A 25139-nucleotide genomic window follows, 5' to 3' on the forward strand; every position below is an offset into this window, starting at 1 on the left:
GGAATTAAAATGTGACCCTGTAAGTCCATGATCGTTGCTTTTATTTGGTCTGTTGTAAATGTAAATTAACCCCATTTTGAGATCTGTCCATTTTACAGGATCTTTTGAAAGCCAATAAAACTACCCATAGATATTTATTGTACACCAGCAGGTTGCACACCAGACTGAGTGAAAAGAATTCTAAGTAAACGAGGGTCAGTTGTACTCGAGCATCTGTGACTACTTATAGAAGGAAGGTTACGGGCAAGTCAAGTCTCTGGACCTCGCGGGGCATCAGCACCACAGAAAGTAGCTGTTTTCCTCACCTCTGATTAAAGACGCACGTAATGAAAAGGATCTTCCACCTCATCAAGAAAGTGACTCACGATATTTTAAACTAAGATCCGTAAAGTTATCATAGGAATACATTTTCTTTCAAGCAGGTTTTATCAAGCCCCTTCTTTCTTCTGAGCTCTTACTAAATTTCCTCTTGTAATCTAAGAAGCCCAGGCCTAAAACATCTACTTGTAACTTGTCCTAAGTAACCTGAAATCCCAGTAGGAAGTGTTATCTTTATGTCTTACGAAGAGTGAATTTTCCTTTTTGAAGAACTGCCACAAGTCTCGAACATTCAAATCATCATCATAGGAGCCTTTCCTTCGAGCAGAAATGTGAATGTTTTCTTGGATTGCAGGATAACCGTTTTCATCGTACGAGTGTGCTTCACCCTCCGTGGTATGACAAGACTGAAATAATCCCTTCAAAGAACAACTATGGAGTCCAGGTTAGCTGCTGCTTAAATGACTACCCTCAGGCACATCTGAGTTTTTATATCTTCACTCAATGGAGCGAGCCACAGGCCACATTTGTGTGCCTGAGGCCCTTTTAAAATTTATCTGTAAACTGTATCTGATATAAAGACTATTTTTAATAAAAAGTTACATAAAACAGACTTGTGTGTTTTATTGATCACTAGCTTTTCCTCTTGTCCATCTAGTGATGAAAATGGAACAAAGTAAAACTGTACTGATTTCTTTTCTGCAGGTTGAAGGTTAGTGTAGCTAAAGTGACCGAATTCTGTTAAACTAATTTTGGTATACCTTTTTAAAAACTTACCTACAATATATAATTGTAGATCTCGGGAGATAAAATGGAATCAGGACTTGCCTGTAACTAGGAAAGGGGGTGAATGTGGGATGTCAGAACACTAGAAGTTTCTGAAAGAAATCTTTGAGCAAACAGACTACCGAAAACTATTCCAAGATCTCTTCACATACGAAAGACTTCTACCCAACGGCAGCGTTCTCTTTATTGGTTTTCAGGATAGCTTTTCTAGCAGGAGTGCGCGATGGAGTATTTTTAACATCCTGCGCGTCCATTTTCCAAGTCTTGTTTGCTGCAGCCTCAAGTGTTGCTAGAACCCACCTCACCACCACTGAAGACAGCTACTCTTGACTGGACTGCTTCACCTCCAGTGTGCCCACCACTACCCCGACCCACCCGCCGGTCTTCACACAACAGCCACAGGTCTTTTTAAAATGAAAATTTTGCTGATGTAGTTTCCCACTTTTCAGTGACTTCCTCTGCCCTTGGAAAATCTACAGTCCTTGCATTCCCTGCAGGCCCTGCACAGTCAGCACGCACCACGCTTGTTTCACATCCCACCCTGCCCCCTTAGTCTAAGATGCTCTAGCCACACCAACCCTGCAGCCCCTCAGTGTGAGCCTCATTCTTGCCTGCTACAGGGCCTTAACTGTTCCTTCTCTCCCTGCAGTTAGCCTTCCAGTCAGCTGAAACTACTCTTTTTCAAGGAGGCCTAGGCAGCACTCTGTACTTGTAAGACTTTGTTCATTGGGCCTTCTTCACTAGCCCCATGAGGGTAGGGACCCTGTCCATCTAGGCGACCACTATATGCGAAGTACCTAGCACAAAGCATAGCGTGGTAGTAGTAACCAAGTTAGAATAAATGTGCTGTCAACTAGTTTCTATAACCTCTCCAACAGAGCAAACCAAAAAATCCGAACCTATTGCCCTGGAGTTGATTCCGACTCATAGCGACCCTACAGGACAAGGTAGAACTGTTCCATCGAGTTTCCAAGGAGCGCCTGGTGGACCTGAACTGCCGACCCTTTGGTTAGCAGCTGTAGCACTTAACCACTATGCCACCAGGGTTTCCAAGAGCAGTATCCAGAAACTTGTATCAAACTGGTCAGAATAAGGGAGCCCAAGTGGCACAGTGGTTAAGTGCTCAGCTGAGGTCGGTGGTTTGAACCCACCAGCTGTTCCACAGGAGACGGATGCGGCGGTCTGCTTCCATAAAGACTACAGCCTCGAAAGCGCTATGGAGCGGGTGTGCTCTGTTCTACAGGGTCCTAGGAGTCAGAATTGACTTGACAGCGACGGGTTCTTTGGTTTGGGCAGTATATGTAGCCGCCTTCCCCACCAGCCTCATTTCCAGTGTTTGAAATAGTAATAATAAGCTTACACTGGCATTTACAGACTCAAGGATGTTTGAAACTCGACAGTTGAAGGATTAAATAATTTATTTTTAAGAAAATGTGAACTGCTCTTTTGCTGAACTGTTCATAAAGTGATTACTTGTTAATAACTTCTTCTTTAAGTTTCTCTGCAAGGAGTCTCCGCTTCAGTAGCGTTTGCTTCTCCTCTGCTGTCATTTCTGGTTTCTCTGTCATTTCCTGTAAAAGAGAGAGAAAAGGTGGCTTCAGTCGAAAATGGGCTCATCTATGTAAAATTCCCAACATCCTGTCTCGAATAAAGAGTAGGATATTTTCAGTAAGAAGATAAGCCAGAGGCAGACTTTTCCATTGCCATGCAGTCGACTGCAACCCATAGCGACCCTACAGGACAGATTAGAACTGCCCCATAGGGTCTCCAAGGAGCAGCTAGTGGATTCGAACTGCCGACCTTTTGGCTAGGAGCCGAACTCTTAACACTGGCTTAACCAGGGCTCCAGATGTAGACTCGGTTCCTTAAATCTCTAAGATCTCTGGCGAGAGCCTCTTGGGAGGTGGTGGCTGGGGTCCTGATGCTGCTCTACAATAAAACATCTCAAACCCTTCAAAAGGCTCAGGGACAGTAGACTGCTGACTGTTAGGCACTCAGAGCGGGGCAAGAAACAAGAAAAAACGTGTGAAACTTATTTCTGCCGAAAGAATCCTGATCACAATTATCCACCTGCCTAGAAAAAGCAGCTGCTGGCACTAGTGGGGTGGTTAACATGAACGGGTCTACCAGCCAAATTCACTCTTGATGCTTTCTTGCACATGGTCTGATTCTGAGATCTGCAAATTTTGACAGGCCACAAGGCCAGTCATACCTCGACCTCCCCAGCAGGTGTTCCCTGGGGCTCAGTGTTTTCTAGCTGCTTAGTCCTTACGTCCTTTCGCATGGACATCAATTTGTCTCTCTTCTGCTTGAGGTAGTGCTCTCGCTGGCGCAGCTCTTCTGTTCCAAGTGCTGATAAATTCTGGATCAGACAAGAGAAGGAAACGATGTAAATTCAAGCCTACAGGATGAACGGCACCTAGACTCTGACGGATTCCATCGAACAGCCAAGTGTACAGCTGCTCACACTGCTTGTTCCCAGAGCTCTGCATTTGCTGAGTTCCTAAGGCGTGTCTTTTACTTACTGTTATTGGTCCTTCCACGCTCGCGTGTTCTAAGTCAGGCATCTTCAGTCCTCTTTGGGGGAGGGAGGAAGATTCAGGCAACATTCCCAGCTTTCTTGCCAAGGGTTGTGCTGACCGATTAGCAAAATGCACTTCAACTTCTGGCAGCAATTAGATAATGAGACCAATTAGAAAATTACAAGAAAATACTAAATACTAGGCTAGGTTCACCAGAATGAGTTAATGTTAATCCTTGGCTTTTTCTCACATTCATTCAATCAACATATATTTAGTGCTTTCATTGTGCCAGACACTGAAAGAGAAGGATAAACACAGTCTCTGCCCTCAAGGAGCTTGAACACTACCAACTATTTTTAAATGTTTACAGTTTCTTATCTCATGATTAATGACAATTCAACAAATACTGAGTGTCTACTATTTATAAGGTACTGTAGATACAAAGGAAACCCTGGTGGCGCAGTGGTTAAGAGCTCGGCTGCTAACAAAAAGGTCAGCAGTTTGAATCCACCAGGCGCTCCTTGGAAACCCTATGGGGCAGTTCTACTCTGTCCTATAGGGTTGCTATGAGTCAGAATCAACCCGATGACAAGGGGTTGGGTTTGGTTTCCTAGATACAAAAGGATATAATCCTTGTCTGAAGATTAGACTACACTAAAATGGAACACAAGGTTGCCAAACCAAACCCACTGCCGTCGAGTCGATTCCAACTTGTACACCAAATAAACACGCTAATTCCTCACTATAGTGTAACTGGTTTCAAAATGTTTGCTTGCAAGTAAAAACTAAGTGACCTTGTATTTTCAAAACAACTAATATAAAGCTACCATTTTCTGTACTGAAAGAGTAACTTCGATTACTATCAATTTTTGTTCATGATTACATATTGAAGATAACTCTAAACCCTGTTGACAGATTAAAATGTAAAGATTCCTAAAGCAAGGAGGATTTGGAAGAAGAGCTTGATATTTCCCAGCAATGTGGAGGAGACTGTGCCAAGAAAGGGGATTAACATTCGAATTGCCATTTTCATTACAAGGTTGTTGTTGTTTTTTTTTAAGATAAAACATTTTCAGTGTAAGTACATGAGCTATGAAAGCAAGCAGAGTAAGAGAAGCAAAGACCCACATAAAAACGATGCTACCTATATTCAGATTATTAGAGGTTCAATACACCTCAGCCTTACCTGGGGGTGGGTGTGCAAAGGGCTCACCATCCCCTTGGAAATTATCCATTTTTGTAGCTTCACCAGCATGCACTGAGGGTCCTTCTGTCTTAGCCTCTGATAACTTCAGAAATCCAGAATACAATTACAAAAAAACAAAAAACATTTTATTTTCAATAATTCACTACTTAAGGCATCCAAAGACATTAAAAAAGGAAAAAGGAAAAACAAAACCTACCTACTGAATAGATAATGAACAAAAGGTTCTATTTTTCCAAAGTTTTTAAGAGTTGCCAGCATTATATATCTCCTATTTTACCAAGTAGGTAAACATTCTATTTCAGATCAGGCAGCACTAAGGGTGACTATTAAGGTTAGGGCTTCAGACTTAGCTAGAACTGGGTTAAAACCCAGGCTTCACCCATATTTGTCATGTGATCTTTAATATAACCCTGGGAAATACCCTAGGAGAAACCAAACTACTGAATTATAAGGTGCTTTTCCACTGAAAATAATCTATAAAGCACTATTCTGAAATGTCTGAAGTTGGCACAAATTTATAGCCATTTTTAAAACAGAATACTGTTTTTCCACCAAAAAAATCATTTAAATGTTGGAAAGAACTAAGTAAACTGATCATTTATTTTTCCTTAAAAATAGAGGAAAACCCCATCACAACGTAGCTCACTAGATAATTCATGAATATCTAAAGCACAAGTCCCTATATGCTGGATACGTGGGGTTATTATTATTACTCTCTCTACTTTCATGTGTTTAAAATTTTCCATAACAAAAAGCCAAGGGAAAAAAACCATAAAAATAATCATATGTCCCTAAAACATAGTATTATTCAAGAAGCTGATGTACCTACCTAATGTAGTTTGCTTAAAAATTAGAGAGTTAGTACTACTGTCTTCTGGTAACAGTTTTGAACTGGTTTCTGTTCTATCCCTTTATATTAAAAAATCTTTATTAACATCTAAGAACTTTGTCTCCATTTACTAAAAAGAGATTTACTCAACTACCTCTTAATCCTAAAATGTCTCTCTTCTGCTCTGCACTGGGTACCTTGGAGTAAAATAGGTTTTTCACAGAAGCTGACAGTGAAAAGATAGGAGAACATATGTACGCCATGAGTGAGGAGGGAGAAAAGGCAATTACTTTCCAATGATTGAGGGAGAGGTTATATTAAGTTTCCCTTCCCGTTCAGGGACATTGGGAAGATGTGTAAAGAGAGAGGCAGCTAGAAAAGGGGAGAGGAAGGAATAAAAATTAGGTTCCCTCACCTCAATTTAATTTACCCTTAGGAAATGTCAGGTGCTTTATGGAGATGTTTCTTAGTGGAAGAACAGTGTGCCAGTAAATGTGATATTGAATACTGTGCTTTAATATGATAATGGGAAGGGCTGCAGGGGACCTTCTATAGTAGCTGTACTTGCTGTTTCAAAACAGTAAGGGAGTCATGGAGCGGGGAAGTAAAATATTTTTCTTAATACTCTTTTGTTCATAAAATGAGGGCAATTTTTATTAGGAACTCTCTGAAAATATAAATGCTGTTACAGTTTTTTGGAATTAATACTTTTGGTCTTTATCATGGAATTTAGAAGGTAGGTTGCTGGATGAATTATAACCTAAAAGAAATCATAAACAGGAGGCAGGGCCAAGATGGTGGAGTAGTCAGACGCTTCCTGTGGTTCCTCTTACAAAAGACCCGAAAAAAACAAGTGAATCAATTATGTATGACAATCTAGGGAACCTGAACATCAAAGGCAAAGTTGAGGAATCGGACTGAATGGCAGGGGGAAGTTGAGACAGTTCAGAAGCAGCAAGAAGCTGCCAGAACTGACCTGGCAGGAACTGGCACCCTGCAGGCCAGATCGGCTGGTGTGCACAGTGAGGCAAATAGTGGCACTCGGGATGTGTTTTCCACATCAAGAGAGACCAAGCGGCGGAGAGTCTACTCGAGCCTCCAGAACCAGTGAAAAGCAGTGCTCAGTTGACAAAAGATAAGTACGTGCTTCTTATCCACCTCGTGGATCAAAAAACACCCCATCTGGGAAGAACCTCTCTCCCATTTACGTGCCTCCTCCCCGCTCTGCACCAGGTCCTGGGCCGGCTTCAACAATTGCCGTGTCCCCTGGGCTGGATGTAGGACCTATCAAGCACCCTGAGCCATTCTCCCGGCCTTTGAGAGATAACAAATTAACAAACAGGGAAAAATAATCTGCCAGCTCCACTAAGCCAGGAACTCAGGGCAGGCACAGCTCCTTTGCCTAGGCACAGGCGTAAGGGGTCCATGCCTTTGAGTGACTTTCACCCCTGCACAGACTTGTGTGGGCCCATTTCACCAGTGTAGGCCCTCATTAGAACAGTACAACAGGGTATATACCTGAAGCCTAACTTCAACTGTATCAGCTAAATGGGGGAGTGGCAGATTCATGACATCTGATACCACCCTGACCATTAAGCAGGGTTCTCACCTACCTACATCAGGCGCCTGAGGACTGGTGGCTCCACCCACGCCACCTAGCCACCTGCAACAGGGGTCCAAGAATAAGTGGTGCCTACCAGTCCTTACAGCCAACAGCACTGCTGCCCAGAGTCCTGCTGCAAAACTCACTCACCTACACACTCTAGGGAACAGGGTCACGCTTTCCTCCCACTCGGGCAGTCGTCAGCCCCCTGCCTTGCTCAGCGCGTGACCCTCTACTGCAGCCAGATACCTGTGCCTACTCAAATTGCCCTGCTCATCTACGACTGTAGGTGAGAGCCTGCACCACAAACTTGGTGACCAACTGTCTGGACACCAAAGCTGAATCTATTCAACAAAAGTAAACAGACTCCTGGGCTGACGTACCTAGTAACAGATCTAACCACCTGGTGACAGGACGTTAGAGCTTCAAAGGTACCAATAATCAAACTAGCTCACACAAGCAGCCTATTTGGGCATATCGAAACAAAACAAAACAAGAAACTAGGACACAGTAAGCAAACATAAAATAAACAGAATAACTTATTGATGGCTCGGAGACAACAGTCAATATCAAATCACATAAAGAGGTAGACCATGATGACTTCAGCAAGCTCCCAAAAGAAAGAATCAAGAAATCTTCTAGAGGAAGAGAACTTCCTGGAATTACCGGAGGTAGAATACAATAGATTAATATACAGAACTCTTCAGGAGATTCAGAAAGGAGATCAGGCTAAACGCAGAACAAGCCAAGGAACATATAGACAAAGCAACAGAGGAAAAACTTAAGCAGAGAAGAGGAACTGACGAATTTAACAAGCTGCAAAAATCCATAGAGAGACAGCAAACAGAAATCCAGAAGATTAACAATAAAATTCAGAATTAGACAACTCAATAAAAAGTCATAGAAGAAGAATTGAGGCAATGGAAGTCAGAATTAGTGAGAATGAAGATAAAGCACTTGACACCAACTTATTTGAGGAAAAATCAGAAAAAAGAATTTTAAAAAATGAAGAAACTCTAAGAATTATGTGCGACTCTATCAAGAGGAATAACGTAGGAGTGACTGCAGTACCAGAAGGAGGGGATTACAGAAAATACAGAGAGAATTGTTGAAGATTCATTGGCAAAAAACTTCCCTGATATCGTGAAAGATGAGAAGATATCTATCCAAGATGCTCATCGAACCCCACACAAGGTAGATTCCAAAAGAAAGTCACCAAACTTGCCAAAACCAAAGATAAAGAGAGAATTTTAAGAGTGGCTAGGTATAAACGAAAAGTCATCTACAAAGGAGAGTCAATGAGAATAAGCTCGGACTACTCAGCAGAAACCATGCAAGCAAGAAGGCAATGGAATGACATCTATATAAAGACTTGAAGGAAAAAGATTGCCAGCCAAGAATTATATACCCAGCAAAACCGTCTCTCAAATATGATGGCCAAATTAGGTCATTTCCAGATAAACAGAAGTGTAGGGAATTTGCAAAAAGCAAATCAAAATTACAAGAAATACTAGAGGGAGTCCTCCGGTTAGAAAATCAGTAACATCAGATAATAACCCAAGACTAGAACACAGGACAGAGCAACCAGATACAAATCCAGATAGGGAAGTCACAAAAATAAAAGCTAAAACTGTGTAAATAGGGAAACAGACATCAATGTGTAAAAGATGACAACATTAAAACAAGAAAGGGGGGCAAAAAAATTGTCATCATAGATCTTTCACACGGAGAGGAAGTCAAGGCGATATAAAGAAATAAAAGATTGGTTTAAACTTAGAAGAATTAGGAGTAAATATTAAGGTCACCACAAAGGAAACTAACAATCCTACACATGAAAATAAAAAACAATATAAAGACTCAGCAAATACAAAATCAACTAAATGAAAAAGATGAAAAAAAAATAAAGAAAAATGACTCAGCACAGAAAATCATGTGGAACAAAGACATTGTCAACAACACACAAAGACATCAAAATGACAGCACTAAACTCATACCTATCAATAATTACACTGAATGTAAATGGACTAAATCCACCAATAAACAGATAGAGAGTGGCAGAATGGATAAAAAAACACGATCCGTCTATCTGGTGCCTGTAAGAGACACACTTCAGACTTAAAGACACAAACTAAAACTCAAAGGATGGAAAAAATATGTCAAGCAAACAACACTCAAAAAAGAGCAGGAGCGGCAATATTAATCTCTGACAAAATGGACTTTAAAGTAAAATCCACCACAAAGGATAAGGAAGGACACTATGTAGTGATTAAAGGGTCAATACACCAGGAGGACATAACCATAATAAACATTTATGCACCCAACAACAGGGCTCCAATATACCTAAAACAAACTCTAACAGCACTGAAAAGAGAGAGAGACAGCTCCACAATAATAGGAGACTTCAACATACCACTTTCAGTGCAGGACAGAACATCCAGAAACAAGTTCAATAAAGACACGGAAGATTTAAATGCCACAATCAACCAACTTGAACTCAAAGACATATACCGAACACTCCATCCAACAGCAGCCAAGTATACTTTCTTTTCCAACTCACATGGAACATTCTCCAGAAGAGACCACACATTAGGCCATAAAGCAAGCCTTAACAGAATCCAAAGCACTGAAATATTACAAAGCATCTTTTTTGACCATAAAGCCATAAAAGTAGAAATCAACAACAGAAAAAGCAAGGAAAAAAAATCAAACACATGGAAACTGAACAACACCTTGTTCAAAAACTACTGGGTTATAGAAGAAATTAAAGATGGAATAAAGAAATGCACAGAATCAAATCAGAATCAAAACATATCCTACCAGAACCTTTGGGACACAGCAAAAGCAGTGCTCAGAGGTCAATTTATAGCAATAAATGCACCCATTCAAAAAGAAGGAAGGGCCAAAATCAAAACATTAACCCTACAATTCGAAAAAATAGAAACAGAGCAGCAAAAGAAGCCCTCAGGCACCGGAAGAAAGCAAATAATAAAAATTAGAGGAGAATTAAATGAAACAGAAAACAGAAAAACAACTGAAAGAGTTAACAAGACCAAAAGCTGATTCTTTGAAAAGATCAACAAAATCGATAAACCACTGGCCAAACTGACAGAAGAAAAACAAGAGAGGAAGCAAATAACCTGAATAAGAAACGAGATGGGCAATACCACAACAGACCCAACTGAAATTAAAAGAATCATAAAAGAATACTATGAAAAACTGTACTCTTCAACAAATTTGAAAACCTAGATGGAATGAACAAATTTCTAGAAACACACTACCTACCTGAACTAACACAGAGGCAGAACAACTAAGTAAACCTATAACAAAAAAAAAAGATTGAAAAGGTAATTTATAAAAACTCCCAACAAAAAAAGCCCTGGCCCTGACCATTTTACTGGAGAATTCTACCAAACTTTCAGAGAAGAGTTAACACCACTACGACTAAAGATATTTCAGAGCACAGAAAAGGGTGGAATACTCCCAAACTCATTCTAGGAAGCTAACATAACCCTGATACCAAAACCAGGTAAAGACATCACAAAAAAAGAAAATTACACACCAATATCCCTCATGAACACAGACATAAAAATCCTCAACAAAACTCTAGCCAATAGAATTCAAAAACGTATCAAAAAAAAAAATTCACCATGACCAAGTGGGATTCATACTAGGTATGCAGGGATGTTTCAACATTAAAATAACAATCAATGTAATCTATCACATTAATAAAACAAAAGACAAGAAACACATGATCTTATCAATTGATACACAAAAGGCATTTGACAAAGTCCAACACCCATTCATGATAAAAAAAACTCTCAGCAAAATAGGAACAGAAGGGTAATTCCTCAACATAATAAAGGGCATTTATACAAAGCCAACAGCCAACATCCATCCGCAATGGAGAGAGTCTGAAAGCATTCCCCTTGAGAATGGGAACCAGACAAGGATGCCCTTTATCACCACTTTTATTCAACATTGTGCTGGAGGTTCTAGGCAGAGCAATTAGGCTAGAAAAAGAAATAAAGGACATCCAAATTGGCAGGGAAGAAGTCAAAGTATCTCTATTTGCAGATGATATGATCTTATACACAGAAAACCCCCAGGAATCCACAAGAAAACTACTGGAACTAATAGAAGATTTCAGCAAAGTATCAGGATACAAGATAAACATACAAAAATCAGTTGGATTCCTCCACACCAACAAAGACAACCTGGAAGAGAAAATCACCAAATCAAGACCATTTACAATAGCCCCCAGAAGGTAAAATACTTAGGAATAAATCTAACCAGGGACGTAAAAGACCTATACAAAGAAAACTACAAGACACTACTGTAAAAAACCAAAAGAGACCTACATAAGTGGAAAAACATACCTTGCTCATGTATAGGAAGACTTGACGACGTGAAAAATGTCTATTCTACCCAAAGCAATCCCAATCCAAATTCCAATGGCATTTTTTAATGAGATGGAGAAGCAAATCATCAACTTCATAGGGAAAGGGAAGAGGCCTCGGATAAGTAAAGCATTACTGAAAAAGAACAAAAAAGTGGGAAGCCTCACACTACCTGATTTTAGAACCTATTATACCGCCACGGTAGTCAAAACAGCCTGGTACTGGTACGACAACAGATACACAGACCGATGGAACGTAATTGAGAATCCAGACATAAATTCATCCACCTATGAGCAGCTGATATTTGACAAAGGCTCCAAGTCCATTAATTGGGGAAAAGACAAGTCTCTCTAACAAATGGTGCTGGCATAACTGGATATCCATCTGCAAAAAAATGAAACAAGACCCATACCTCATACCACGCACAAAAACTAACTCAAAATCGATCAAAGATCAAATATAAAATCTAAAATGATAAAGATCATGGAAGAAAAAATAGGGACAACGCTAGGAGCCCTAATACATGCCATAAACAGAATACAAAACATTATTAACAATACACAGACACCAGAAGAGAAACTAGATAACTGGGAGCTCCTAAAAATCAAACCCTTATGCTCATCAAAAGACTTCACCAAAAGAGTAAAAAGACAAACTACAGACTGAGAAAAAATTTTTGGCTACAACAAATCCGATCAGCATCTAATCCCTAAAATTTACAAGATACTGCAAAACCTCAACGACAAAAAGATAAATAAGCCATTTAAAAAATGGGCAAAGGATATGAACAGGCACTTCACCAAAGAAGACATTCAGGTGGCTAAGAGATACATGAGGAAATGCTCACGAACATTAACCATTAGAGAAATGGAAATCAAAACTACAATGAGATACCATCTCACCCCAGCAAGGCTAGCATTAATCCAAAAAACACAAAATAATAAATGCTGGAGAGGTTGTGGAGAGACTGGAACACTTATACACTGCTAGTGGGAATGTAAAATGGTGCAACCACTTTGGAAATCGATTGGCACTTCCTTAAAAAGCTAGAAATAGAAGTACCATACTATCCAGCAATCCTACACTTAGGAAAATATCCTAGAGAGATAAAAGCCGTCACACGAAGAGATATATGCACACCCATGTTCACTTCAGCACTGTTCGTGATAGCAAAAAGTTGAAACAACCTAGGTGCCCATCAGTGGACAAATGGATAAACAAATTATGGTATATTCACACAATGGAATACTATGCAACAATAAAGAACGATGAATCTGTCAAACATCTCATAACATGGATGAATCCGGAAGGCATTATGCTCAGTGAAATTAGTCAGTCGCAAAAGGATAAATATTGTGTGAGACCACTATTATAAAATATTCTTTGATTGTTACGAGGGCGAGGAAGGAGGGAGAGGGGTATTCACTAACCAGATAGTAAATAAGAATTATCTTAGGTGAAGGGAAGAACAACACACAATACAGGGGAAGTCAGCACAACTGGACTAAACCAAAAGCTAAGAAGTTTCCTAAATACAACCAAACACTTCAAGGGACAGAGTAGCAGGAGCAGGGGTCTGGGAACAAGGTTTCAGAGGACATCTAGGTCAATTGGCATAATAAACTTTATTAAGAAAATGTTCTGCATCCCATTTTGGTGAGTGACGTCTGGGGTCTTAAAAGCTAGCGAGTGGCCATCTAAGATGCATCAGTTGGTCCCATCCCACCTGGAGCAAAGGAGAATGAAGAACACCAAAGACACAAGGAAAACATTAGCCCAACAGACAGAAAGGGCCACATAAACCAGAGACTCCATCAGCCTGAGACCAGAAGAACTAGATGGTGCCCGGCTACCACCAATGACTGCCCCGACAGGGAACACAACAGAGAGTCCCCGATGGAGCAGGAGAAAAGTAGGGTGCAGAACTCACATTCTAATAAAAAGACCAGACTTAATGGTCTGACTGAGACTGGAGGGACCCTGGAAGACATGGCCCCTGGATGCTCTGTTAGCCCAGAACTGAAACCATTCCCAAAGCCAACTCCTCAGACATAGATTCGGCTGGACTGTAAGGCATAAAATGATACTCCTGAAGACAGTGCCTCTTAGCTCAAGTAGATACATGAGACTAAATGGCCAGCTCCTGTCCCGAGGTGAGATGAGAAGGCAAAAAGGGACAGGAGGTGGTTGCATGGACAGGGGAAATCCAGGCTGGAAAGGAGAAGTGTGCTGTCACAGTATAGGGAGAGCAACTAGGGTCACACAACAATGTGTGTATAAATTTTTGTATGAGAAACTAACTGGAACTGTAAACTTTCACTTAAAGCACAATAAAAAAAAAATTAATTCTTCATAGGTAAAAGTTAAATATAAATGCTTAGACTTGCCAAGAAAATATGAATCTCTGAGAAACTGTGTAGTTCTACATGAGCTTAAACTTGAACAGCCAAAACTAGGCATAAACTTTGGAAGAGATAAGAGCAATGAAATATTTCTGTTATATTAATATGGTCTGCAGGCACCTGTTTTTTTCTCTTCCTTTCTTCCTCCTGGTCATATTCCTCTTTGGATTTTCTGAAATATACAAACACAAGGTAGAAAAGTACGTTTTCTTTTCTAGTCAAAGAACAAATATTCAACCAGCCCACGTTTAAGCCTAAACGTACAATACACGTAAGGGATGCTGGTTACAGAGGTGGAAAATAATCAGGCCTTGCTATAAGGCAGCTTAGAATCAACTGTGAAAGACACAGATAGGGAGATACAGCACAATATCACTGGTAACATAAAACACAGGTTTATCCATTTCTTCAGGAAATGTGAATGACCCCTAGCTGAACAAAGACCAACACGCTGGAAATCCTAAACTGAAATCTGAATGATGAATCCCATTAATATGGCCTTTGATCTCCATCTCTGAGATCAGTTCTACCTCTCTTGATGCGATCCATTTCTCCCCTCATTCTAGCTCTTCCACTGGCATCTGAGCCATCCCAAAGCACTTCTGATGCTACTGTGCCAAAGCCCTGTCAACTTTTATAAACTGCTGACTGAGGCAGTCTGATTTAGGAAAACACTAAATTAATCCTCGTGCACATTGGTCACTAAGTGCCCTGGCCATGTCTTACGCTGCAGTTGGTGCTGTTAGCTGCCACTGAGTTGACTCCAACTCACGGCGACCCCAAGTGTGCAGCAGAACTACTTCAAAGGGTTTTCAAGGCTGTGACCTTTCAGAAGCACATGGCCAGGCCTTACTTCCGAGATGTCTCGGGGGGGGTTGAACCACCAACCTTACTGTTAGGAGTCCAGCGCTTAATGGTCTGCACCCCCCAGGGACCCCTTCACTGCAGTCACCCTCCTCAAAAGCTCTTGGAAAATAAAATCTGAAAGTACAGTGCTGATCAGTTTTCAGACTACCAAATCAATCATCAGGTGCAACCAATCCAATTCAAAACTTTATCAGTCCTCTAAACTTAGTACCAAATACCTCACGGCTTTAAACCTGCAATCACTCCGTGTGGGACCAGGCCCCAGTCTGCCCCGCAATGGAAGCTAAGATCTGGCAGGAAAGGGCTCGGTTCAGTAGACTACTGAGGGCCGCACATCTGCCTCCCTCCCCACTACCACTCAAATCCCTGATATTAAGCACTAATTCCTGAAGCTCCTTCCTTAGTTCCCAACCAGGCCCATCCCCTAAGCACCATCCCTCTCTTCTGCTTTGGAGGTGGGCAGGCGGGGACACTACAGGATGCCAGAAGATGGACATGTGCAGAGAAGGGCCTGCAAAGGCAAAGCCCCGTTCTGCAAGTGACACGGTGGCTGCAGGTATCCTTTTGTCCTAAACCTAGTACATCACTGGGGGATTTATCAATGAGGCACATTCCACCTCCCTCCCAAAACTCCCACAGCGGGCAGGGCAACAGGCCCACGGGAAAAGGAAATGCCTGCTGACCTTTCTCAGTTCCGTGTGGGCCCCTTTAGTGAGCTGCACGCTCCCTGCCAGGCTGAGTCATGTAGCTGGGGCGAGGAGATGGCGACATACTCATTTGGGACAGACACCTCCCACTCCCCTTCTCTTGCGGGTTACCTGCCACCCCTCCAGCTCCTCAGTCTGTGGCAGTTTGGATGCCCCTCCTGTGAGAGACCTGGGATAAGCCTCCCCCAACACTGAGCCATGGGATACCCTGCTCAGCTCAGGTCACTATTCATCCCTTTCCAGGAACAGGGTGAGTCTACTGCAACTTGTTCCCAAGGGATCTAGTTTCCTATTTCTACAATGGGAGCAAAAGAAGACCCTCCCATTTGGGCTGATCTGTTATGAGTCATCTGAAAATAATTTTTTCTGTTAGGAAATTTTATACCTAAAACCAGTTGAGCTGATTGCACCTCATGGCAACCTCACGTGTTTAAGAGTAGAACTGTGCTCCAGAGGTTCTGCGATGGCCGGCCTTTTGGAAGCAGATTGCCAGGCCTTTTTTTCAAGGCAACTCTGGGTAGACTCAAACTGCCCACATTTCAGTTAGGAGCTGAGTGCTTAACTATTTGAGCCACCCAGGGGCTCCTAATATATACACAGTCATACAAATAAAATTCATAAATCATTTTCATGGTCTTTAGTAGATAATCTGGAGTCCTCGTGGCACAGTGGTTAAGAGCTTGGCTGCTAACCAAAAGGCTCGCAGTTCAAATCTACCAGTCACTCCTTGGAAACCCTATGGGGCAGTTCTACTCTGTCCTACAGGGTCCCTATGAGTCCGTATCGACTCAATGGCAACAAGTTTCGTTTTGGCTTTTGGTTTTAGTAGATAATTTAGGTGTTTTATTGGTTCGTAATACTTTTGGGGTAAAAAGCATATACAGATCTTATTCTAATATTACTAATGATTCACTCAAAAAATAATTAAAGAAGAGTACCTAAGAACTTCCCTCAGGATCTTCATTTCTTCCTGTTCAAGGTCACTAACCACGTCCGAACCGTCTGTTAAACACTCAGGTAGCACACCTGTTCAAAACCAAAGACCACACAGAAGAACATCAGTTCAACTGAAAACCTTTACTTTTCACTGTTACAGTTCATCAAGAAGTACAGATTACTTCACTGAAGTCTACCTCTTAAATGTTCTAAGCCATCATCTCTTTATTTCTATTTTAGAGAATCATTCCCACAAAAAAAAACCCAACCATTTTACCAAGCAATGTCTCTTAGAGTTATTTGTATTGCCTATTTAAAATAACAATACTAATACATGGCAGATATAAAATAACACAAGCTATCGTCTTCCATGATCACACTGTTGTTGTTCTTATACACTGCCTAAGAACATAATGCTGAAACCCCCTAAGCTGAGGTTAGTAACGGAACTACACTCGTAAAGGTGTTCCTTAAGTGGGAAAAAGGTTTAAAAACAAACATAAAATAATTTGTTAACTGAAACAGCATGTTGATACTCTTAATTCATATCACAACCACAATTAAACAAGGCCGTGATTACTACATACAAAGAAAGCATGGTGCTCAGCTCTCTCGAGGGATACAAAGGTGTATAAAACAATCTCATCCCTTGGAACTTCTGTTCAGTCATCAGTTTAATAACTATAAACCAGGGCACTACAGCCCTCAGGCCAAGGCAAGTAATTTTCAGTGCCGGTTTAACTGACTTTATTGCCTGTATCGTCCTGATAAGCAGGTAGATGGGTGCTAAGTGTTCTGTCTCTATCTGTTGTCACTACACTCCCACAGCATTAGCAGCATCTCTTTCAATTTTTACCTTCCATTACTTTATCCACACGTGACTTGGAGATTTCACTTCTGCTCTAAATTCAAGTAGCGTTTTCATGCTGATCCCCTTGATGTTTCAGTACCTTTTTAATGAAGTTTTTTATTTCGAGGTAACAGGTTCATATGCAGTTGTAAAAAATAACAGAGAGAGCCTGGATACCCTTCCCCCAGCTTCCCCCAGTGGTGACATCTTACAAACCATGGTACAACAGCAGGGCCAGGAAACAGTATTACAATCCACTCATCATAAGTGCATTTTTGCTCAGTCAAAAGATATAAATCAGTATTCTCCTAATAGTCTTTCTAAGGCAGATTAAAAGCAGTAAGGGAAGAACAAGGCAGCAGTAGGGACTACTCCTAAACCACCCAAACAACGCTCTGATGTGCGTTTTCCATAACTGTTCGATCAGACACATCCAAGAATCTAGAGCACCTTTGAGTTTTTCTCAACACAAAGGTAATTTTCAAACAGCAATTTTAGGAACAGTCGACAGAGCTACAAGGTGCTCTCCCTGAATCTAACTTAAGCAACATTCTTAAATATAAATAACTCTGAGGCAGAAACTAAACATTAGCTTAGTTTAGACGTAAGTGCACCGTCCCACCCCGTGGTCTGACAGCGGCCATTATTCCACATCACTCCCTTCCCCCTCCCTTGGTAACATAAGCCAGACTGTGCGTAGTTATCAGGCAGCCAAATACTTGAGAGGCATACCCCCGGCCCCCACACTGACTCATGATTGGTTTAAACCAAGCATAATGGTTTCATTCCCCATCAGGGGTTTAAGAAGGATACCAAAAAACCAAGCCATTGCCATCGAGTCAATTCTGACTCATAGCAACCCTACAGGACAGTGCAGAATGCCTCAGGGGGTTTCCAAGGAGCGGCTGGTGGATTTAAACTGCTGACCTTTTGGATAGCAGCCGAGCTCTTAACCACTACACCACCAGGGCTCCTTAAGAAGGAGGATGTGTGACCCTAATTTTGATCAATAGGGCCTGAGGGGAAAACTGAGGGTCGGGGGCGGGGAGGGGGCTCCGTCCAAGTGTTATCTTGCTAACCAAAAGAGATGTACAGGAGAAAACATCCCTTTTCTTCATGAGACACTGCTGAGTCGAGTCTGCCTTCAGTACAGCCAGAGTACACTCACGAGAGAAGAGCCTGAGAATGGCAGGGTATAGCGATAGGAAGTGGTGGGTCCTTGATGACATCACCAAACCACTGAATTCATCAAGCCTGGGCCTGTCTTCCTTGCCTCCCTTCCTCTGGACTTCTTGTTCTGTGAGATGATAATTTCTTATTGGGGTTTTCTGTTACTGGCAGCTGGAAGCACTGAACCGATACAAGCTATATGTACTTGTTGTCTTTCTGGTAAAATCTAAATGAGTTTCCAGGAATATTCCAAACTGAAATCTACAAGCTGTCAATGTCATGTTCACAATTTCCTTCATCAAAACTGATCTCCTGAAAACAAAACTTATCGATATAAAACGATTATTCAGATTCTTTATCCCACAGGTGAGAATACAGTAGGGTTTCAGAAAAAGTCAGAAGAAAAGATTTTAGAGCACAAACCTTGGTAGGAAGACAGAGAGAAAGACTGCTTACCAGACCTATTTCTACCAGCAAAGCAACAGCACTGTGCCGTCGTTCTTCACGCTAGGGTGGGGGCGCGCCTATCCACAACAACAGCTCTCTACCTGCTGTGGCAGCGTCTCAGGATTTGGGGGGACAGTTAAGGTGGTGGCTGGTTCTAAGAAATAGTTTCTATTCACATCAGACAAACACAAGAGGAACCTACAAGGCCCTGCAACACCCCCACGTTTGCCCGCACCTACTGGTGCACGTTCCAGACCCTTCAGAGCAAATAATCCAACTGAATTATATATACACAGCTCTCTCACCTGCAAGACACCATCAAAGCGGAAGTCCTGCTGCCAAACCATTGGACAGGTCATAGAACGGTGAAGAGTATCAGTGGCAATCTATTGAGCAAAGGAACACTTAGGAATTCCAGCCCAGCTACCAGGGCCAGAAATCCAAAACAGAGATTTGAAAGGAAGATGGTACAATAACAAGCGCTGTGGTCAGAAAGTCAGATGCTCTGAGTCAGGATGTCCAACATGGCTTAGGTAGCGAAGAAGGAACGAAAGCAGGAAGAGCCGGAGAGACACCGAGATGAAGCAGTCAGGGAGGAGATAAAGTCAAAGCGGGTTCGCTGGGACTCTGGGTTCTGTCTTCTTCTCCACCTAATGCTGGTACCTTCTAACAGCGGTTTTCATGGGATCCCACGTCCAGCAGCTTCAGCATCACCCGGGAATTTGTTAAAAAAGCAAATTATCGGGGTCTCAACCCAGACTACTGAATCACAAACTGCGGGGCATCAACGCGTGTTTCAACAAGCCTTCCCAGTGCTTCGGATGCTCGCTGAGTATAAGGTCCACTGCTCCCTACGAGGCCCTAACCATGAGCCAAGGAGAGAAGGAGTCACCTTCTCTCCACAGAAACTGTAACTGTGATTGTAACTGTGATTAAAAGTTACTGAATTTCATCAACAAATGGCTGCGCAGAAAATCGGGCTCCCTGAAACCGAAAGCACCATTCAACCAAGTTCTGGTCTGCTTTCCGTCAGATGTCAGATACACGCTTATCAACAAGTTTTACTCTTTCAACTCTTAAGGCAGCCACAGACTTTTCAACTTGAAATAAAATTAGTCAAGGCAGCTACATGCGGGACTGTGTTTGAATTAGAATAATCAAAAATGCAAAACATGCCTTTAGCACTTAAATTTCTAACTTGAACATTTTACCATTTCTCTCTTGAATTATTCGAATGGCTTGCAGCTGCATTTCAATGTTTTTCTGGACCATCATTTCTTTAAAGATACTAAAATCTTCTGCTGCCAACACGGGTTGCAAAATGGCCTGTAGAGAGAAATCTATAGGTTAAATGAAGATTCAATTTTTTAAACAGCTTCCCATGCATTCATATAATTTCCAGTGCAAAATGGTGCATTAAATCAAGAAAGAATACTGCGCTGTTATTTATCATCAGATGACTCAAAAAAAGACAATTTTATGATTTTATTTTAAAAGCCTCTAAAATTGGGTTCTCGAGAGGTTGATTCTCCTGACCCCCAAGGCTCCAGGAAGCTAAGGGTGACAGTGATACATTTTCCCAATGAGCCAGAACTGGATGCCTCCAAAAAACCATGCAGGAATCTGGCTCACTCTTCTAAAGTAACCACTTCAGTATCTGGATTTGTTTTCTCAGCCAAAATAATCTACTTAGTTTATATTCTTTCACTTGCAACTTACTGTTTATTTAATGGTAAGTCAGTAGCTACAAAATTATTCCTTAATAAAAATATCGACATAAAACTAAATGCCCTCCAAAATAGAGTCTGGACAATACGTAAAACGGGCTATTAGCAATGAAGAACACAACTGTAGGTGTCCTACACGTAGAAAGCTTCACACAAGAGGTGCAGTTAGAAATTATGATATAAAATCATTTCTAGGTGAAACTGAGAAATATACTAAATTTGAAAAATGAAAGGATCTACCTTAGAGCACAGTAACAAAAAATGAACATCCAGGCCTTCAGAATCTGACTCTGATGAGTTCAAAAGACATTCAAACATGTCCATGTTCAAATTCACTTAGCCTAGGGTTCTTCTACCATTATCTCTACTTAATCATACCACAGGCTTAAACAGTGTAAGGGATTCTCTGCATTTGTGTTGCTCCATTGAGAAAATGTGCAGATGGGCTATTTCAGAGAACCCAGGTCTTGGCAAGTACATTTGCCAGACCATAACCATAAACACTGTACTACACGCAGGAAATAATAAATATTTGTTGAAACTACAAAAGGACGATACATGCTAGCTGGCAATCTATCAGGCTAATTAATCTCATTAAGCATCCTCCCAGATCACTATAAGGGGATCAAGAGGGATTTTCCAAGCTGCTCAGTGACACGCTGGTCAATCAAGCAGCACAGACGGACTTTGAAATGGGATCTGACTATATAGAAAGCCCTCTCAGAACAGTGACAATCAAAAGCCCTGGGAATTTCAAAGACTGAAGTAAGGAAAACTAAGAGCTACTAGTGGAATACACTACGGCCTTCAGTATGGATGACATGTCAACACAAAACAAAAATCCTCACAACTGGACCGATAAGCAACATCATGAGAAACGGAGAAAAGACTGAAGTTGTCGAGGATTTCATTTTACTTGGATCCACCATCAATACCCATGGAAGCAGCAGTCAAGAAATCAAACAAAGTACTGCATTAGGCAAATCTGCCGCAAAAGACCTCTTTCAGTGTTGAAAAGCAAAGATGTCACATTGAGGACTGAGGTGCGCCTGACCCAAGCCATGGTAATTTCAATTACCTCATATGCACGCGAAAGCTGGATAACAAATAAGGAAGACTGAAGAAGAACTGACGCCTTTGAATTGTGGTGTTGGCAAAGAATACCGAATATGCCATGGACTGCCAGAAGAATGAACAACTCTGTCTTGGAAAATGTACAGCCAGAAAGCTCCTTAGAAGCAAGGATGGCGCAATTTCGTCTCACATACTTTGGACATGTTATCAGGAGGGACCAGTCCCTACAGAAGGACATCATGCCTGGTAAAGTAGAGGGTCAGCAAAAAAGATGTGTGAATGTGACCTTATTTGGAACTAAGGTTTCTGCATATGTAATCAAGGGAAACTGAAGTCTATGACTGTTGTCTTTCTAAGGAGAGAAGAGACAGGCACACAGGAAGAATGTCAGGTGACCACAGAGGCAGACACTGGAACGATGTACCTACAAGCCAAGGAATGCCAGCAATACCAGATGCTAAGAGAGAGTCATGGAAAAGATTCTACTCAAGAGCCTGCAGGGAAAGAACACGGCCCTGCTGACACCTGGATTTCAGACTTCTCGCCTCCAGAACTGTAAGAGAATAGACTTCTGTTGTGTTAAGCCACCCAGTTTGTGGTGATTTGTTACAGCAGCCCTTAAAAAAAAAAAAAAACCATAGGCACCTATGAAAAATGCACACCTAACATTATACTCAGTGGGGAAAGACTGAAGGATTTCCCCTTGAGATCAGGAACGAGAGTTCTATTCAACATTGTACTGGAAGTTCTAGTCACCAGCTAGACAAGACAATGGAATAAAAGGCATCTAGATTGGAAAAGAAGACGTAAAACTATCTCTATTGCAGATAACATAATCTTGTATATGGAAAATCCTAAGTAATCCACTGAAAAACAATTAGAACTAATAAACAAGTTCAGCAAGGGTGCTGGACACATTATATAAAAATCAACTGTATCTATGTCACCGAATTATAAATGTAAAAATTGTTGAACTGGCAAATTGTTTTGTTAGATATATTTTTACCACAATAATCAACAAACAAACAGAAAAGATCAATTGTATTTCAAGACAACGGCAAAGACTAATCCAAAACGAAATTAAGAAAATAATTCCATTTATAATAGCCATCACAAAGAATAAAATACTTAGAAAAATTAAACAAAAATTAGTGGAAAACTTACCTTCTAAAAATTATGAAACACTGTTAAAATTAAAGAAGACCTAAATAAATAGAAACACATACATGGATCATAAGACTCGATATTGCTAAGATGGCTACTCAGATTGATGTACAGATTGATTGCAATCCCTATCAAAATCCCAGCTGGCTTCTTTCCGGAAACTGGCAAGCTAATTCTAAAATACATGTGGACATTCAAAAGATCCAGAATAGCCAAGATTACTTTGTTTTGAAAAAGAACAAAGTTGGAGAACCCACACTTCCCAATTTCAAAACTTACTACAAAGCTACAATAATCAAGACTATGTGGTACTAGAGTAAGGACAGACATATAGACCAATGGAATAGAATTAAGAGGGCAGAAATAAACCCTCACATTTAGGGTCAAGTGATTTGCGACAAGAGTGCCAAAACTGAGAATTTAATGGGGAAAAGAACAGTCTTTTCAACAAATAGTGGCGGAACTATGGATATTCACATGGAAAAGAATGAAACATAATAGCTAAAACTATAAACTCTCAGAAGAAAATATGAGTTAATCTTCATGATTCTGTGTTAGACAAAGCTGTCGGAGATATGATGCCAAAAGCACAGGCAACAAAAGAAAAATCAGATAAACTGGATTTCATCAAAATTTAAAACTTTGTGCTTCAAAGGATACCATCAATAAAGTGAAAAGACAACTCTCAAAATGGGAGAAAATTTTTACAAATCATATGTCTGATAAGGGACTTGTATTTACAGTATATAAAGTCCTCTTACAACTCAATAAAAAGATAAACAATCCAATTAAAAAATAGGCAAAGGATCTGAATAGATACTTCTCCAAAAAAAAATATAAGTGCCAGTAAGCACATGAAAAGATGCTCAACATCATCAGCCACTAAGGTAAATGGAAATCGAAATAAAAATGACATATATCTTCATACCCACTAAAAAAAAAAAAACTCACTGCCATCAAGTTAACTCTGACTCAGGACAAACTCATCTGTTACAGAGCTAAGATGGCTATAATCAAAAAGACCGAATGTTCGCAAGAATGTAGAGAGACTGGAACTCTCATACACTGTTGAAGGGAACAGAAAATGCTGCAGCTACTTTGAAAAACAATCTAGCAATTCTTTAGGAGGTTAAACATAGAGTTATCACATGACCCAGCAATTCACTCCTAGGTATATACCCAAGAGAAATGAAACATATATACACACAAAAACTTGTAGACAAAAATGTTCAAAGCAGCGTTACTCATCATAGCCAACAGGAGAAACAACCTGAATGTCCATCAACAGATGAATGGATAAATAAAATGTGATACATCCATGCTGTCATCGTTGTGTGTCGTCAAGTCGATTTGGACTCATAGCGACCCCTGTAGGACAGAGTAGAACTGCACCAGCGGGGCTCCACTGATATATCCATACAATGGAATATTCAGCCAAAAAAAGGGAAAGAAGTATTGATACATACTACAACATGGACGAACCTTGAAAACATGTACGCTAAACAAAGAAGCCAGACACAAAGGACCACATACTGTATGACTCCATTTATGTGAAATTTCCAGAATAAGCAAATCCACAGGGGCAGAGTACATAGATTAGTGATTGCCAGGGACTAAAGAGGTTTAGGGGGAAATAGGGTGTGACTGCTAATTGGTTCAGGGTCTCTTTTTGGAGTGATAAAAATTTCTAAAAGTGATTGTGGTGATAACTGCACAATTCTGTGAATATACTGAGAACGTTTAAGTGGGTGAATTTTATGGCATAAGAATTATATCTCAGCAAAGCTGCGATGTAAAAAAAAAGAGCTATTAGTACTTGAACTAAGAAGAAATATCTAATATAACAATAAGTATTTCGGAGAATCACTTAAAAATTTATTAGCACTCACACAAAATACGTTAATTATCCTGTATTTTTTAAAAGGAATGGTATCACCATGTTTGTCAGTTCAACAGTGAAAATTATTGAAACAAAAGGCACAATTTCCCCAAACCACTATTATTATAATAAAAATATTTGTGGGAGTGTTAATTTCTATCTCATAAAAGTCAAAAAAAACCAACTCAAAAACAAGAAGCGACAACTAAGAAGAAACTCAGCAAAGATACAGAAGACCTAAAGGGCACAATCAG

At 40.7% G+C, this 25139-nt stretch overlaps 1 protein-coding gene across 2 annotated transcripts in view; it reads right to left on the reverse strand.

The window, feature by feature from the left end:
- Positions 1-2301: 2301 nt before the first annotated feature.
- Positions 2302-25139, reverse strand: part of CFAP36 (cilia and flagella associated protein 36) — a 34345-nt gene continuing 11507 nt past the window's right edge. The window contains exons 4-10 of one of the 2 annotated variants that reach the window (XM_023735084.1): positions 20253-20367; positions 16577-16664; positions 14185-14236; positions 4813-4915; positions 3630-3769; positions 3377-3466; positions 2302-2675 (exon numbers count right to left, since the gene is read on the reverse strand). In XM_023735084.1, the coding sequence (XP_023590852.1) occupies positions 2574-2675; positions 3377-3466; positions 3630-3769; positions 4813-4915; positions 14185-14236; positions 16577-16664; positions 20253-20367 (690 nt within the window). In that variant the 3' untranslated portion in view covers positions 2302-2573. Of the gene's footprint in view, positions 2676-3316; positions 3467-3629; positions 3770-4812; positions 4916-14184; positions 14237-16576; positions 16665-20252; positions 20368-25139 lie in introns of both variants that reach the window. The other variant, XM_004369450.2, reaches the window with a different exon arrangement.

The sequence above is a fragment of the Trichechus manatus genome, unplaced genomic scaffold, assembly GCF_000243295.1.
Source record: "Trichechus manatus latirostris isolate Lorelei unplaced genomic scaffold, TriManLat1.0 scaffold00005, whole genome shotgun sequence".
Classification (NCBI taxonomy): Eukaryota; Metazoa; Chordata; class Mammalia; order Sirenia; family Trichechidae; genus Trichechus; species Trichechus manatus.